This window comes from Galeopterus variegatus, unplaced genomic scaffold (assembly GCF_000696425.1).
Source record: "Galeopterus variegatus unplaced genomic scaffold, G_variegatus-3.0.2 Scaffold496, whole genome shotgun sequence".
Lineage (NCBI taxonomy): Eukaryota > Metazoa > Chordata > Mammalia > Dermoptera > Cynocephalidae > Galeopterus > Galeopterus variegatus.
The window spans coordinates 150,414-166,711 of record NW_007726607.1 but is presented as its reverse complement, the minus strand read 5'-3'; the positions used below and the strand labels follow the sequence as shown (position 1 = coordinate 166,711).

The window sequence follows — 16,298 nt, the reverse complement described above, 5'->3', positions numbered from 1 at the left end:
AGATATCAACCATTTCAGCTAGGCTTTAGAATGCAGGCTCCTCCCCAACAAGTTCTGCCTCTGACTGGTTTCTTTTTATTTGTGGAGCCTTGAGTTATTGATTGTAGCTGCACGGAGGAGGGCCTGGGAACCCATCTCTCCTAAAGAGGAAATCATGTTGCTTGAGATTCTCTCTTAAATCTGGATAATTCCAGTACCAAGGACCAAAATCCCGTTATAAGCTGCAGTTACACTCTTCCTAAATACCATACCTGGCTTTCTATAAAAGGAAATCCCAGAGGAGAACAGAAACCCTGAAGGAGCTGGCTAGCCAAGAGAAGAGTCCAGACCTCCAAACGTCACCTGACAACCTGATGATTCTGATATTTGACCTCTCTGAAGAAAAGAAGCCCTACAGATTCCACAAGGGTTTCAATTTCTGGATTGACTAAAATGCTATCTCCAGGAGAGATCTTCTATCAGAGCTCAGATAGGAAGATGTTTTATCAATTTCACCAGAGATGTGGAGTATCAGGCCTAGCAATACTTCTTTAGCTCTTGACTTCAGTCCTAGAAGCTAGTTTTCCAGGACTTACGGGCTGTTCTGTGTACCTTCTCTCCTTTTGAGGTAGAGAGCAACCAAACTAGCTCCCAGTTCCTTACATTGGGTGGATAACAACCCCACCTTCCCTGCACACTTTCATCCAGTTCTACTCCTTGGACCCCACACCTCAGGTCTGTAACATTCAAGTGGCTGCTCTGGGTTTAATCTCTCTTCCCATCCACTGGTAAAAATGGTTTTAGCAGAGATTTGTCCAGGGCAGCTGTGGCAAAACCTCCTAGCCCAAGACTTTTTTAACTTCCTGATCACACATGGGGATCTCCAGCAAGTTAAAAGCTCAGTAAGCTCCTGAACAGTGATGCTAGGCCTCAGCTTTGTCAGGTACAAAGGGAGTGTCCTGGAGTATGCCCTGGTTCTGCTTGGCTTTTAGAGAGCTGCTTTCTCTTTACTGCCAGAATCCTAGGCCACTAATGGTCCAGTTGTCACAGTTGGGTGAGTGAGAAAGAGGTTGTCTATGGAATTTTCTGCTTCTTCTCCATCAGGTTCTAATTTCAAACAGGCAGAAAAGGAAAGGTACCGCCTGGAATGCAATAGATCTGTCCCTCAGGGGGGAATTTTATTTTTTTAATAAGCTATGACAGGTTTTACTTAAACAAAGAATGGTTATATAACCAAGATCACAAAGATTCTCGCATTTATTTTGAAATAAATGTTTTGAAGATTTATTTTAAACAACTTCAGAGTGACAGTTGCTGTTTATTTATTTAACTTGAATAAACAGAAAAATTCCATGATGACTGAAAGGAGGAATTAGTGGTATTTGCGAGCACGTATTAGTCAGTGGGGTGACTGTTTTAAAAGCATTTTGTATAAGTTGGCTATCTGAGAAACCTATCTTGATTTGGTTCATTAACCCAATGAATGAATCATTAATAGGAGAGATAGCCGCAGAAAACTATTGTTCCTGCAGACAGGTCCTAGCAAGGTCTTGGGGGTCCTGTGCTTGAGCTGCCCTATAGACCCCTAAGGCCTCAGCAAATTTTATATCTCTTAAGCTCTCATTATTCAACTCTAAACTCTTTTCCCAAACCCAGGAAGTTAAACAAGTTATTCAAAAAATTTTCATGATCGCATGTTTGCAGAAAGATCTCCAGAAGCAAAAAGCGGCACTCCCACTTTGTGTTTTGTTGCCTGATGGGGGAAGAGAGCAAAGATACGGGTAAAATAAAAAAGAACATAATCATGCATGCAAAATGCATGTGCATACTCAGCAGAGGAGTGGGCTGGAACTTGAGGACCAGTTTGTGTGAGATTCCAGAATAGAAAGAAGCCAAATGGATGTGCCAATGTTTTCCCCAAGGGATGAATTTAAGGTATTTATTAGCACAAAGCAATCATTTAAAAGTTGAGTAAAATATTCTAGTACCCATTTACAGGCATATTCTGTAATAAGGCAATGGTTTCTCTAGTTCCAACTTTAGGTTATATCTTGGGTTATAGATGTGAAAGGGAGGATTAGATTTATCTGATCTCATTTTACAAACAAGGAAAATGAAACCCGGAAAATTTGCTGGAGCAAAGTGCTCTGTAATGTCCCATAACTGCCAGTTGTATAATTTTCCACAAAAAGGGTGGAATAAAGGGAAGAAAATGATGTTTACAGGCCAGGGTCAGGGTCTATCCACATCCAGTTCCTGCTAGTGGCTGTCCCAGACATCCTGGTGGCCTCAGCTGAGACCCAGGCTCTCCCCCCAGGGCAGTGACCAAAGATGCATCCCAGGATTACTCAGGTATCACTAGTTATCTGATGAATGGAGAGAGAGTTGGCATGGACGAATAAATTTGGGGGGGACATTTTAACTTTTTCATACCTCAGTTTCCTCTTCTGTAGAAAGGAGGTAATAATAGGGTTGCTCTAAATCACTTGGACACTAAGCACTTAGTAAATATTTGTTATTACTTTCTTTTTCACATTCTCACTCCTTTTCTCTCCCTGTCTTCATCCCTTTTTTCCCCCTCCTCCCTTTTTTATATCCTTATGTGTATTGTTTTTAAACATAATATATAGGGTAGGAGAGGAATTTTTTTTTTAAAGTCTAGTTATTTCTGTGCCTTCTTCCCAAAATTTTCAGAACTCAGTTTCACGAGTACATATTGAGGACCCCAATCATGAACACTTAAGTTGTTTCTAGGTTTTTTGTTTTTTTTTAATTCCTTCTCTGCCACTTTGTAGCCATGTGATGTCTTTAAGCGATGATGATCTTTGATGGCATTTTTCTGGGTGATGCTTAGGTGGCAGCCAAATTGGAGTGGGCTGTGGAGCTGTGTGGGACTGTGTTCCAGTGAAACTTCACAGAACAAGCAGTGGACCACATAGGCCATAGTTTGCCAACCCCGGGCTGGGGAATAATTTCTGGCCTTACTTCACTGATTCTCATTACTCCTCCTTACGCTTATCCCCCACTGCAGCAATTAGGGCTGTCACTCAGAATTGAAGTGTGCATAACTTGAAAAGCATTTTATTACCCTTTATTACTTGGTTCAGTACTCATCAGTTTTACAAAATGTCCATTTGTCTTTTAATATTCTAATAGTAAGTAACAATGTTAGGAATCTATTTTGCATTTTCAACTCTATACTTTCAGGGCTCTGGTTTTCATTATTTCCTTCAACAGCCGAAAACACATTTGTACTGATGATGCTGGCCAGAAGCACGTATGCTATAAAAGAACAAGGAATGTTGGCATTCCACTTACTATATGGCCAGGAGTGTATCCAGCATCCAATTGAAATAGAAACCAACAGAAATTACCTATAAGACACACAGTTTAGTTTTTAAAATTATTTATAAAAACTTACTGTTCCACAAAACTGTTCCTTAGCCCACAGTGTTTACCACTCTTCCCAATCAATTTGGTATGCTGGCAAGATACCGCCAATTTTTTCATACAGTGAGTTTTTGACCATGTTATGTGAATGACAAACTATAAAATTTTAACACAAAATATATAGTTTTTATAGCTGTAATTAAAGTGGATCAGAAATTCTGCTCATCTTGTTGCATTGCAATTAGGCACATAAGTAGTTCAAGTATATGACTGCAATTGCTGTTAATTTTATATAACCAGAAATGGTTTTTGTGTCACGTCTTCTGAATGTAGTAGTGTATTATCATCACCATCAGTGTTAACGGTGTTCTGCTTGCCAGTTAGTTCTTTTCGTCACTTTACACATGTGGAAAGAACACAAATTGGAAACTCACTCTGCAGTTGTTGTGGTTTCCTTCTATACAGCCACAGTCCACGGCTGCAGTTTCCAATCCAAGTACCACGTGCACTCCTGAGACACCCGGCCGGCATGTCCTCCCAGGCAGCGATGCTCAAGCCATCTCTGGTGAAGGACCATTTTTTTCTCTTATTTCTACTCCATTGTGAATTGGTTCTTTTGTAAAATTTAATTAAAAAATAAAATCGAGTTGCCAGCAAAATGATCACATAATTGCATTTCACAGCAAGGTCGAGTTGCTGTAAAATTTTCTAAATGCGTATTCTCATTTTCTGTACTTATCTCATAGTAGACCAGTTACACTTTGTGGACCAGCACCAGTCTACACACCACATTCTAAGTAGCACCACTTTAGAGCAGTGTTATTCAAACATTTTTGACCCCAAGTAAAGTATACTTTCTCATATCAGGTTGCAAAATATATACATGTGTAAGCACACACACCTACACTCTGGAATGTCAGCTACCTAAAGGCAGAGAGCTTTTCCTTTCTTAGTCAGTCTTTCTCACGATTCTACTTGTAGTACCTGGCACATGGTAGGCCCTCAACTAATATTGTTGTGTGAAGATGTGCACACATCATAATGTATGTGTATATATGTATCTAAATCAACATTTTTACAAAATAATACTTAACCTTTACTCGTTGTGTGACTCTCTTTTCTATTTTATTAAAATAAATTCTGACTTCAGTCTACTAAATTTATTCCACTACCTTCTAATCTTAGGAGTCATGACCCATGGTTATAAAACACTCCTTTAGAGGGTGCTTGTGTATAGGAACTTGTTATCTTTCCTTCCCCATCAGAGCTGTGAGTAGCTGTTACCCATTCCTGCCCTCCTTGGGGTGCAGGTCTTGCTCTCCCATGTACCACAACTGTTTACCCCTGTGCAGTGGTCAAGCAGCTAGCATAGGCAAGTTTGGTGGTCCTGGGTAGAAAAATTGGAGAAAGATGAATCTCTGGGTTTCTAAGAACTAAAAAGAGGGGAAGGGTGGGGTTAGGTTTAGAGTGGGTGGAACAATTACAATTGGAACCAGGCCCCCTAATATTCCTCTATCATATCAGGAACTAAGTTTGCAAACTCTTGGGAATAATGTCATTCTGAAGTAGCACAATTTGGTTCACCTATGCCTTGAAGAGAGTGAAATTTCACTTTGTAAGACTGTGGATAGCCAGGTTGACAGCAGAACTCAGAAGAGGGTGACACTATTAGCCAAAACAGGGAATACAGGAGTTGGACTAGTTATGACATCCAGGCGTGTGTGTTTGGGGAGCCACTGGGCAGCACACCATGGTACAAGCATTGGATGTCCACCACGCTCGATGCTGGGGAGTGGAGATCAGAAACACGGTCTCTGTTTTCAAGGAGCTCACAGCTTTGTCAAGGAGACAAGCAGTGTAAAATCAGGGCTCACGTGGAGGCGTGCCCAGGAGGCTGTGAGAGTGCTGGGCTCAACGAGGCCTTGGAGGAAAGGATGCCCGAGCCATCTTAAAAGTATGTGTCCCAGAACGTAGATAGGTGGACCATGTCGGGAAGGAGCAGCATGTGTGTTGGCTCAGAGGTAAGAGAGCAGGAGTGCGTTCAGAGCAGGGTGTGCTGGGCCATGTGGCAAGAGGCAAGCCAGATGGGTGTCCTGTCAGTAGCTTACAGTTTGGAAGCTTACAAGAGAGGTCAAGGTTGGTGATCCTAGTCAAGGTGGAATAGCTGTTCAATAAATACCTACTGAATGAGTGAGAGGCATACTCGTGCCTCAGACTCAAATCTCACTTACTTGAGCGACCTTGGACAAATTTATAACTTCTTTATGTAGTCATGATAATAGCTAATAAGAGTAGATGTAGGAAAATGGGGCATTCTTTCAACTTATCACAAGATCTTCAATCAACTGACATTTAATACACATCAGTTTTTCAATAGCAGCAACATCCTTTCATTCAAGAAATAAAAGATCTTGGCTTATTGTATGAACCTTTTCATCAACTCTATTCTGGTCATCACTCCTAAATATTAATAGCAGAGAGCTGAAAGGCTTATCTCTTTTTACATTGTCCTACTTTCTCTTGCTGCTTCCTTTATTTGAATACTTACCAGCTTTGCCTTATAGTATTTTGTGGCATTTCATTTTAGTGAACAAGAGAAGTAACTTTGACTAATGCACTGTCATTAATACTCCCTTCTTTATGCTCTGCATTACAATGCTCTCTCTCCAAGAGCCTGTTCCATTTTCTGAGTGTGTGTGCATGCGTGTGTGTGTGTTTGTGTAGGTGGTTAAAATAACAAGTTTTATATTATTTGCTTTGTAAATATTTGGTGAGCCCTTTGTATGCTTAAGGTTATGGTAGAAAAAATATCTAAGACAATATATCATGGTCAAAAGTGTTTGAAAATCCTGTAGTTTAAAGATAATGATGAAAACATTTAAATACTTTAATATGGAAAATCTCATATATATAAAAATATGGACAGAAGAGTGTAACATACTCCCATCTACTTATCTACCATCTTCTACAATTATCAGCTCATGGCTAATCTTGTTTCATCTCTAACTTTACCCTTATTTTCCTCTACTGTATTATCTTAAAGCACATTCCAGATGTCATATTATTTCATCCATGAATATTTTGCTACTCATCTTGAAAAAATAAGGTCTCAAGAAAAGATAACTGTCATAGCATTATCTATAACTTTAAAATAATTAAATTATTTTAATAGTTTAAATTATTAAATTAATAATTGTTTATTATAATAATAATTCCTTATTATCAAATATGTAGTGTTCAAGTTTCCAATTATATCATCGATATTATACTTATTTCCAGTCTGAACAATTTTTAAACTATGTGTTGTAACATTAGATATCACCCCTGCCACCAATACCCCCCGTCCCTGCCCCAACCCCCACTTCTTACCATATTGCCCTTTTCAAGTGATTGAGAATTAATTTTCTGTAGATGTTAGAGCAGACTGGAGGTGAAACGGGTATAGGCTAATGGGGTGGGGAGGAGAAAATATGTGATGACAGATACATAGCAGAGAATCAGAAATCAAGGAGGGTTTTATATAAGAATCTCTAATATGTTGCAGACGTAAGGACTTAGTATTTGAGGATTAAATACTAAGGGAGAGACACTTTGAGTTAAAATCTGAGTTGCTTCTTCGAACTGTTATTTTTAGATTGAAAGTAAGAAGCAGAGGCGAGGGGAGAGGAATTCTGCCCTTACTGACTCTGGTAGTCAGCTCCCACCTCATCTGGGCAGGGTTTGTTCCAAGGGGGAAAGACAGGCTTGTGCTTAGTGTACTGTGCAGCGATTGGGTGCACCTGGGAGTCACCTGGAAGGCTTGTCAACACACAGATTGCTGGGCCTGCCCCTTGAGTTTCTGGTCATGTAGGTCTAGGGTGGGGTCCACGGATTTGCATTTCTAACTAGCTCCCAGGTGATGCTGCTTCTCCAAAACCACTGACCTAGTAGTTTCTCCTACTCCCTTTTGGTCTTTCTGTTTCTAAGACAGTTTATCTGTGCAAGATTGTATTGCTGCACACATTGGAAATCATTGTGTCATTGATTAGCCTCCCTAGGCAGCATCTCAGGGGGAAAAAACCTGGTGAGAAATGTGTGGGTAATTTGTTTGAAAATATATTCTGTTTTCATAATGACCACCTAATAATGTAGCGTTCCACAAGTCTAGTTGAATATATGTAAACTTCTCTCTTTTTCTGAGGATTTTTCTTCTTTTAAGTGTCTAAATCTCAGTGAATTGTATCTGGCTTGGCCAAAAAGTTCAAAGTTCACTTTCAAATCCAAACATTTTACCTCAGGAAAGCTGAGAAAGCTAGGACACATGTTATTCTCACCAAAGTTCAAAACAAACTTGGTCATTTTCTTGCAGCCTTTCTTTTCTTCTCCACAGAAAGACTGGGCAGCGGGCCTGACCTAAAACATCAGTTAGTCAGCAACCCTTCAAAAAACTGTGGTTTTCTGCCAACCCTTTAGCCACCACACCCATGGCTGGAACTTTCCCTGATATTTTACCCCATTCAAATCTGCTCTAAGTGGGTCCTGACCACACTTGAAGTAGACCCTAAACATACTTCTATTGTTTTGGCTTGTTTGTTTGGTCCCTTGCTGTAATATATGAATGTTACCCCCAAGAGATTGCTTCTCCAAGACTTTCCTAAATTTGTTTTCATTAAACCATTGGAGTACGGTACCTTTCGACTGAGGACTCCTGCAAGCGGAGCTTCACTTTGCCATTTTCATCAGCCAACAGATAAGGGGCTTCTCCAACATGAACTATGACTTTGAACCCAAGCTGCAGTCCTTTGTTGTGGTACTTATGTTTTCTGATAACTTTCCCTTCGGTGAATCATTCAAAGAAGAATAGATTAGCTATTTAGAATCCAGAAATAAATTTGCTACCTTTTGAGAATTATTGGATATTAAAGTTTTAATTTTCTAAATGGATTTGTCCACCCAAAAGACCAAATTATAATCAGCAGGTTTCTGAGAAAGCTAAGAATGAGAACAAAGGGGGTTAGATATTCTGACCCTTTTGTTTTGGACTTCAGGTACATATAATTGGATTATTCATTATCCTCAATTTGTGACACATTATCATTGTAGATCCATGCATGTCTATTTATATTCATCCATTTATTTATTAAGTTCATTCCTAAAATGTGATTTATTTCTAATTTCTAACAATCCTCTTCGTTCCTCATTTTTAAAATTTGAGTTGCAATTTACATACAGTGAAATACACACATCTTAAACATACGAGTACAACTTGAGGTTTTTTTGGTTTTTTTTTTCAAGTACAAATGTCTTATTGGAAAGTAATTCTAGGAAAGACTGTTAGCGAAATGTGAAAAGTAAAACAAAGAAGAGAACTAATAAATGATGCATTATCAAACAAGTTACCAGTCTGAGTGGAGCTTAATCCTCTGGGTAATCCTGGGAACTAGTGTAGATTATATGAATCAGTTATCCCTTTCAAGGGGAAAATGTGCTGGAGTATTTAAAGTTGAAGACTGCTCCCAAGGAACGTTAATCCCCTGGCATTTCCAGACCACCCACCACATGCAGTGGCAGAGGGCTCCCTGAAATCTCTTTTAACTGCCTGAGATTATGGATGGGCCACCAATAGCATCTGCCTCAGTTAGAAGCTGAACAATGCTATTAATACGTATGTTTTAAAGGAATTTCTCATTAAACAGGCTTTGAATGCATTTTATGCTTTCAACATTTATCCAGCAGCTAATGGTTCTTTCCCAGTTAAAATAAAGAACTTAGATGATATTGGGATTCTTAATGCTTCACAAGTTTTAAAGATCACTGCTTAGTTTGATGAGTTTTGACAAATGTATAAATTTGTGTAGCCATACCCCAATCAAAATATTAAACAGATAATCCCCTGTTGTCTCTTTCAATCATTCATCATTTCCTACAAGTAATTATTGTTCTACTTTCTATCATAGATTGCCTGTTCTTGAAATTCATACAAAAGGAACAATACAGTAAATTGTCGATTGTGTCTGGCTTCTTTTGCTCAACATAATGTTGCATGTATTATTTAATATTTTTTTTGTGGAGTAATATTCCATTGTATTAGAATAATATTCCATTATATTAATTAACTATGTAAGGAACAGCAAGGAATTTTCCTCTCTGAAAAGTTTTGGAGGATACAGGAAAATCTTTTTAGAGCACGGGGTTTTCTGAAGCCTTTTTGTTTAGCCTTTCCATTTTTAACCTTCCGTACTTTGACCTTGCTATGAAAATTAATACAGCTTTATCAACACAGATGCTTACTAAGTTAGGCTGCCTCTAAAATAGCTCAAGCCATAGGCAACACCAAACTTTAATAAATATGGAAATGCCATGCTTAGTATTAATTCTTTAGCACTTCAGGTTACAGTTCTTATTCTGTGTAGTTCTTAAAAACCCATCTGAAATTGTAGACTTATTTTATGGCCCTGCGTTCATGACCCATCTGATTAATATAGTATGAGGACCTGAAAAAACTGTATATTCTGCATATGGGTGCTTTGTTCTATAAATTGAATTAGGTCAAGTTGATTGATAATGTTGCTCAAATATTCTATATTATTGGATTATTGGGTTTTTTTTTAATCCTACCTTGTCTGCCAATCCAAAAGGTAAAGGAGGAACAAATTATAGATGGAACAAAGAAAAAAAAGACAGGACATTAGACTTAAATCCAACCATATCAGCAATTACATTAAATATAAGTGGACTAAATTTGTCTAATTCTTTCTTAAATCTGTCAGTTTTTGCTTCATGTATTTTGGAGTTCTGTTCTTAGTTGCAGAAATCACTTGTGCTAATTATGACTTCCTGATGAATTAACTCTTATCATTATAAAATGTTTCTCTTTATTTATAGTAATCTTTCTTGATTTGAAGTGCATGGTATCTCATTTTTTATCCTTTTATATATTTTTATATTTACAATACACCTCTATTAATAGCATATAGTTAGGTCTTTTATTTTTCAACTAGTCTGACATTTCTGATTATTAGCATTTATTCCATTTTTATTTAATATAATTATTTATGTAGTTCAGTTAAGTCTACTATCTTGGCATTTTATGTTTTTTCTTCTATCTGTTCATTGTTCCTTCATTATTGCCTTCTTTTGGATTTAATAAAATTGAGGATTTTATGAGTATTCTGTTCATCAACTCCATTAGCTTTTTACTTATATCTCTTTATTTTTTAGTTTTAGTGGATTGCATTATGTATTCTTATCACAATCTACCATGAATTAATATAAACATCTTTGTGTAAATGTAAGAATTTTAAACCCTTCTGTCCTTTGAGCCAGTAAGATTGCTGTTGTTTTTCATGAGTCCTAGCCATGCTGCATCACATGGATTGGGTGTGACTGCAAGTGAAAGTTGTGTAAGTGTGAATCTTACCCTATGGCTTCCTTTTCTCAAGAACTAAATTCTCTCCAGTTTCTACCTGCTTTTGGTTCCTCTCCCTCAAATTTCTTCAAAAAGTGTTTTTATATTTTATCTGGTGTTTTGTATCATTTGTGGGACAGTTTGTCCAGTAAAATTTGTTCCACCATTATCAAAACTGGAATTTCCATTTTGTTATTTTTAGTAATATAATAAGCACTTTTGAATTATTAGCCAACTCAAAAACTTGGCAGTAACCTTGTTATCATTCCCTTTTTTCTTTCTGTGTAGTTATATTGAATTTGTATGTATTTCTAAAATTTATATATATATAGTCAATATAATTAATATATATCAATTACTGATATATACATGTGAATTTTAACAATGGAGATACATTCTGAGAAATGCATCATTACATGATTTCATTGTGTGGTCATCACAGAGTGTGCTTACACAAACCTAGATCGTATAGCCTACTGCACACCTAAGCTATATGATATAGCCTGTTGCTCCTGTGTGAGTAATGCGTTTTGCACAAAATTATGATGGCTATGACATCACTAAGCAATAGGAATTTTTCAGCTCCATTATAATCTTATGGGACCACTGCTGTATATGTCCTCTGTTGTTGACTAAAACGTCTTTATGCAGTGCATGACTGTATGTATAAGACCAATTAAATATATATAGATCTAATTGCTTTTAACTTTTTAAAATGTCTTGCTGAATTTACAATTTACTGGAGACTTTTTATTTGTTATATTGCATAGATTTATCCATACTATACATATGTTGCTTTAGTTTGTTTTGACAACTGTATGTCATTCCATTGTTTGACTATACCACAGTTTATTCATCCCCTCTCATGATGATGGACATTTGGGTTGTTTCCATATTTCTGTTCTTGTAAAGAGTCCTACCATGAACATTTGTGTATTGCTCTTAGTTCTATACCTTGGAGTAAATATTGCTGTATTGAAAATGAATGCGAATGTTTACTTTTAGATGATCATGCTGCACTGTTATCCGAAGTGGTTAAACCATTTTACATTCCCACCACCACTCTATAAGACATTATGTGAGTACACATCCTCTCTAACACTTGGCAGTATCAATTTTTTTTTTTTTTCTAATTGACTGGGCATAATACAGTGTCACATTGTTTTAAATTCCTTGATTAATGATATTAAGCATCTCTTCACATTTTTGTTGGTTGGAAATGTTTTCTCTTCTCTTAAGTGTCTGTTCATCTTTTTTTTTTGATTGATTTGTAGAAATTCTACACTTGGAGTACGACTGAACTAAACCACCTACATTTAACTACCTTTAATTTATTAGAGAGATCTTTGGCCTTTGATATTATCACTGCTCCCTGACCACCTATTTACTTTGCAATCCCCTCCCCTTATGACCTACCACCCAAACCATATTATATACATATTTATTACTTACGTTTATTTAGTTTCTTCCCCTTTTATTACATGTAGACTGCTACATGATATAGAGATTGAGAGTAAGACTTTTTAAACTGTTGTAGTGATTTAATATTGTCATCATATTTTTATTATATTAAACAAAAGATTGGCCTCTAATGAATTGGAAATTTTTTAAAAACTGGTTCATCATCTCTTTGAAGCATGATTTAGATTGTTTCATACCTCCATGTCATAGCATTTGAAAGCTTCATTGAATAGAACAAAAAAGAAATAGACAACTACCTGTCATACTTGAAAAAGTGTTTATGCTCTTACTAAAATATAGCTGCTAACAAAGACAATATTTATTTTTCTAATTTAATGAGGGTGGTGAGTGTGTTTTTCTAATGTGGGCATTACTCTGTTTTATTGGCATTTCCATGTTTATAGCTAAGCCTGGCATGTGTCTCTTTATTTGATATGTACACATGTATAAACGTATATATAGAAAATGCTACTTTAGGGTATATTTAAAGCTTTTTAAATGAAAGAGAATGTAGGGGCCGGCCCGGTGGCGCACTGGATAGTGCGCCGCTTGGGAAGCGCGGCGGCGCTCCCGCCCGAGGGTTCGGATCCCACATACAGACCGGTTCCGGCTCACTGGCTGAGCGAGGCGCGGGAGCAACACCGAGGCTTGCGATCCCGTTGCCGGTCCCCGGTCCGGTACGGGGGCAACACTAGGGTTGCGATCCGATGCCGGACACGGAAAAAAGGCAAAAAAAAAAAAAATGAAAGAGAATGTAGACTACTTCATTCTTTTTTTTTTTTTTTCCTTTTTTTTGTCTTTTGTCTTTTTCCGTGTCCGGCATCGGATCGCAACCCTAGTGTTGCCCCCGTACCGGACCGGGGACCGGCAACGGGATCGCAAGCCTCGGTGTTGGTCCCGCGCCTCGCTCAGCCAGTGAGCCGGAACCGGTCTGTATGTGGGATCCGAACCCTCGGGCGGGAGCGCCGCCGCGCTTCCCAAGCGGCGCACTTATCCAGTGCGCCACCGGGCCAGCCCTAGACTACTTCATTCTATGAAATTCAGCTTAATCACTTATGTTCTCAATTTTCATGTTTTGAGTTTTTCATCCTGAAGTGTGCTTATTAAATTTGTACCCCACCTCTTTGGACTGCACTACCTAAGTGTGTGAGTTAATTTTTTAGAACTAGCTAGGTTCATAACCTAGCTTGTTGACACCTTGGTTTCTGGGTGACTATAAACACATACCTTGAGTATTTTTGTGCTGTAGTATTTCCACATAAAATGGTAGTGATATTTTATACCTTTTTTTTTTTTTTTTCCTTTTTTTTGTCTTTTTTGTGTGTCCGGCAACGGACCGCAACCCTCAGTGTCGCGCCCGTACCGGACCGGGACCGGCAACGGGATCGCAACCCTCGGTGCTGCGCCCGCCCCTCGCTCAGCCAGTGAGCGGGAACCGGTCTGCATGTGGGATCCGAACCCTCGGCAGGAGCGCCGCCGCGCTCCCAAGCGGTGCACTGCAGCAGTGCGCCACCGGGCTGGCCCAGATATTTTATACCTTCTGAAGTGAGTAGAGTTCTAGAAAATTCTTAGATGAAACTACTATAAAATCGAAGTAATGTTTCACACAATCATATGGCATTTTATTAGAATGCATACATAGTAGACCACCGATCCAAGAAGCTGATACTAGAACTATAAATATATCTGTGAAAATAAAATAGTAAATGAGATCTGGCTGCTTGGAAACAGAGGGCAAAGGTGTCTGTTAAACAGCATACCCTTTCCCTGCAGATATTTGCCATACTACAGTATCTGTAAAATAATAGCAATATTCTTATTCAGGCCTGCTGGGAGAATCTATATCTACATGGGTGCTTAGTCTCATACCTGAAATGCATTGATTGTTGTTTTTTAAAAATAATTTTAAAAATTGAAACATTGATTGTACATATCTGTGGGGTACAGAGTTGAATATCAATACTAGTGTGCAATATGTGATGCTCAAATCAAGATAATTAGTATACTCAGCATTATGCAGTGTAATTGTTTGGTGCCCCTTTACCAATTCCTCCTTTACCTCCCTCTCTTTTCCCCTTTCCTACCTCTGGTAATTTCAGTTCTGTTCTATCCTTTTGAAAGTTCTACATATTATTGTGATTATTGTATCTTTTTTTCTTTCTTTGTTTAATTTTTTAGCTCCCACTTATGAGTGAGGACATGCAGTATTTCTCTTCCTGTGCCTGGCTTGTTTTACTTAACATAATTTTCTCTAAGTTCATCCATGTTGCTGCAATTGGCAGTATTTCATTCTTTTTTATGGCAGAGTAGTATTCCATTGTGTATATATACCACATTTTCCTTATCTAGTTGTCTGATGATGGACATTTAGGTTGGTTCTAACTCCTAGCTATTATAAATAGAGCTGAGATAACCATGGGAGTGCAGGAATCCCTTCAACATGATGATTTCCATTCTTTCGGGTATATACCCAGCAGTGGAATCGCTGGATCATATGGAAGCTGTATCTGTAGTTGTTTGAGGAACTTGCATATCATTTTCCATTATGGCTGCACCAACTTCCAGTCCCACCAGCAGCATAGGAGGGTTCCGCCTTCTCCACTTCCTCTCCAGCATTTTTTATTCTCTGTCTTTTTTATAATAGCCAGTCTACCTGGGATGAGATGATATCTCAATGTGGTTTTGATTTGTGTGAAATACATTGATGAATGTTGAAAATCACACAGTCTTAACTCTTTCCTGTCAATGACCAATTTTTTTTGCAAGTGTAATTTCTGTGTATTTTTTTTAACACGTAAAACAATGAGTAGATTTTGACACAATTTCAGCATAAACCTATTTTTCAGAGAGGATCAAATAAACAGAAACTCGGTATTATGGTGGAAGTCAGACAGACCTAAGTTAAAAGCTGGCCTTTGCTATATTTGCTTGCTGTATTTCCATGCAAATATCAAATGTCTTCAATCATCGTTTATAAAATGGACACAAATTAATCCATTTTATAGGATTGCTATCATGATTTAGGATTGTGGATACTTTTGGAAATGAATAGAGGCCACTTTAGGTACTTAATACATGATAGCTATTGTTACATTACAAACTACCAGTGGGGGGGTGTGTTTAGTATATGTGTTAATAAACCCTTTTCTTAGATAATATGGTAACCCCTTATACAGAAAGAAAAAGAAAAAAGAAAAAAACAAAATTAAGAGAGCAGAGACTTGTTGGGACTGATATAGGGAGAAAAAAGTCTTGTCCTCCAGCACCCTTCATGGCCTTCAGTGACCTTCCACAGCCATCCCCGATTCCCTTCACAGATTCCTCTAGCTCTAAAGAATACAGCATGGAAACCATTCTACTGGATTTCAAACACTTTGCATGCAAGAACTGAATCTCCTTTATTAACATATACAGGTGCAGCACATGGTCTTGCATTACAGTAGATGACTGGCTATGGCTCATTAAATGACTCCATTAATTCAGCTCCTCTACCTCTGAAGTTCTCTCTATATATTTATAATTTGAGGTTGAGCTATCAAAGCCACTAGCAAATGTGTCATTTAAAGGACGTAATGATAGCATCATTGTTTTTTCAGATCTAGGTTGGAATTTGGCCTTGACAAATCAGAAAATGATGAGTGATGCAAGTGACATGCTGGCTGCGGCGTTGGAGCAGATGGATGGTATTATCGCAGGTAATCTGCATCCTGTAGAAGTTGGAACGATGGCATTTACTCTGCTCTCCTGGCTTTTTAATTACAATTCTTATTAGCTGTTCAGTTTTTTTCTTATTTTTATTTATTGGCCCACTGCAATGCCTTTAGGTTCCCTGTGGTTTCATCTTTGTTCCTCTTCTCCATTTTCTACCAGAATTATTCTCAGACTTTATTTTAAAATGTTGAAAATTGAAACTCCATCCTAGGTTTCTGATTAAGGATAAGGAATCTGCATCTCAGGTGATTCTGGTGTGGGTGGTCTGTGGACCATACCTTGAGGGACACTGCTCTACTGTCCACCTTCCCGTGACATACTCTCCTCAATTTATATTTTTCTGGGTTCTCATCTCAGCCTTACAGGGTTC

General features: G+C 38.0%; 1 protein-coding gene across 1 annotated transcript in view; it reads left to right on the top strand.

Moving 5' to 3' along the window:
• The window catches only part of PPFIBP1 (PTPRF interacting protein, binding protein 1 (liprin beta 1)), a 158,245-nt gene that overhangs the window by 84,174 nt on the left and 57,773 nt on the right, over positions 1-16,298 (top strand). Inside the window, exon 4 of the mRNA XM_008569442.1 lies at positions 15,814-15,912. Within this exon, the coding sequence (XP_008567664.1) occupies positions 15,849-15,912 (64 nt within the window). The 5' untranslated portion in view covers positions 15,814-15,848. The remainder of the gene's footprint in view (positions 1-15,813; positions 15,913-16,298) is intronic.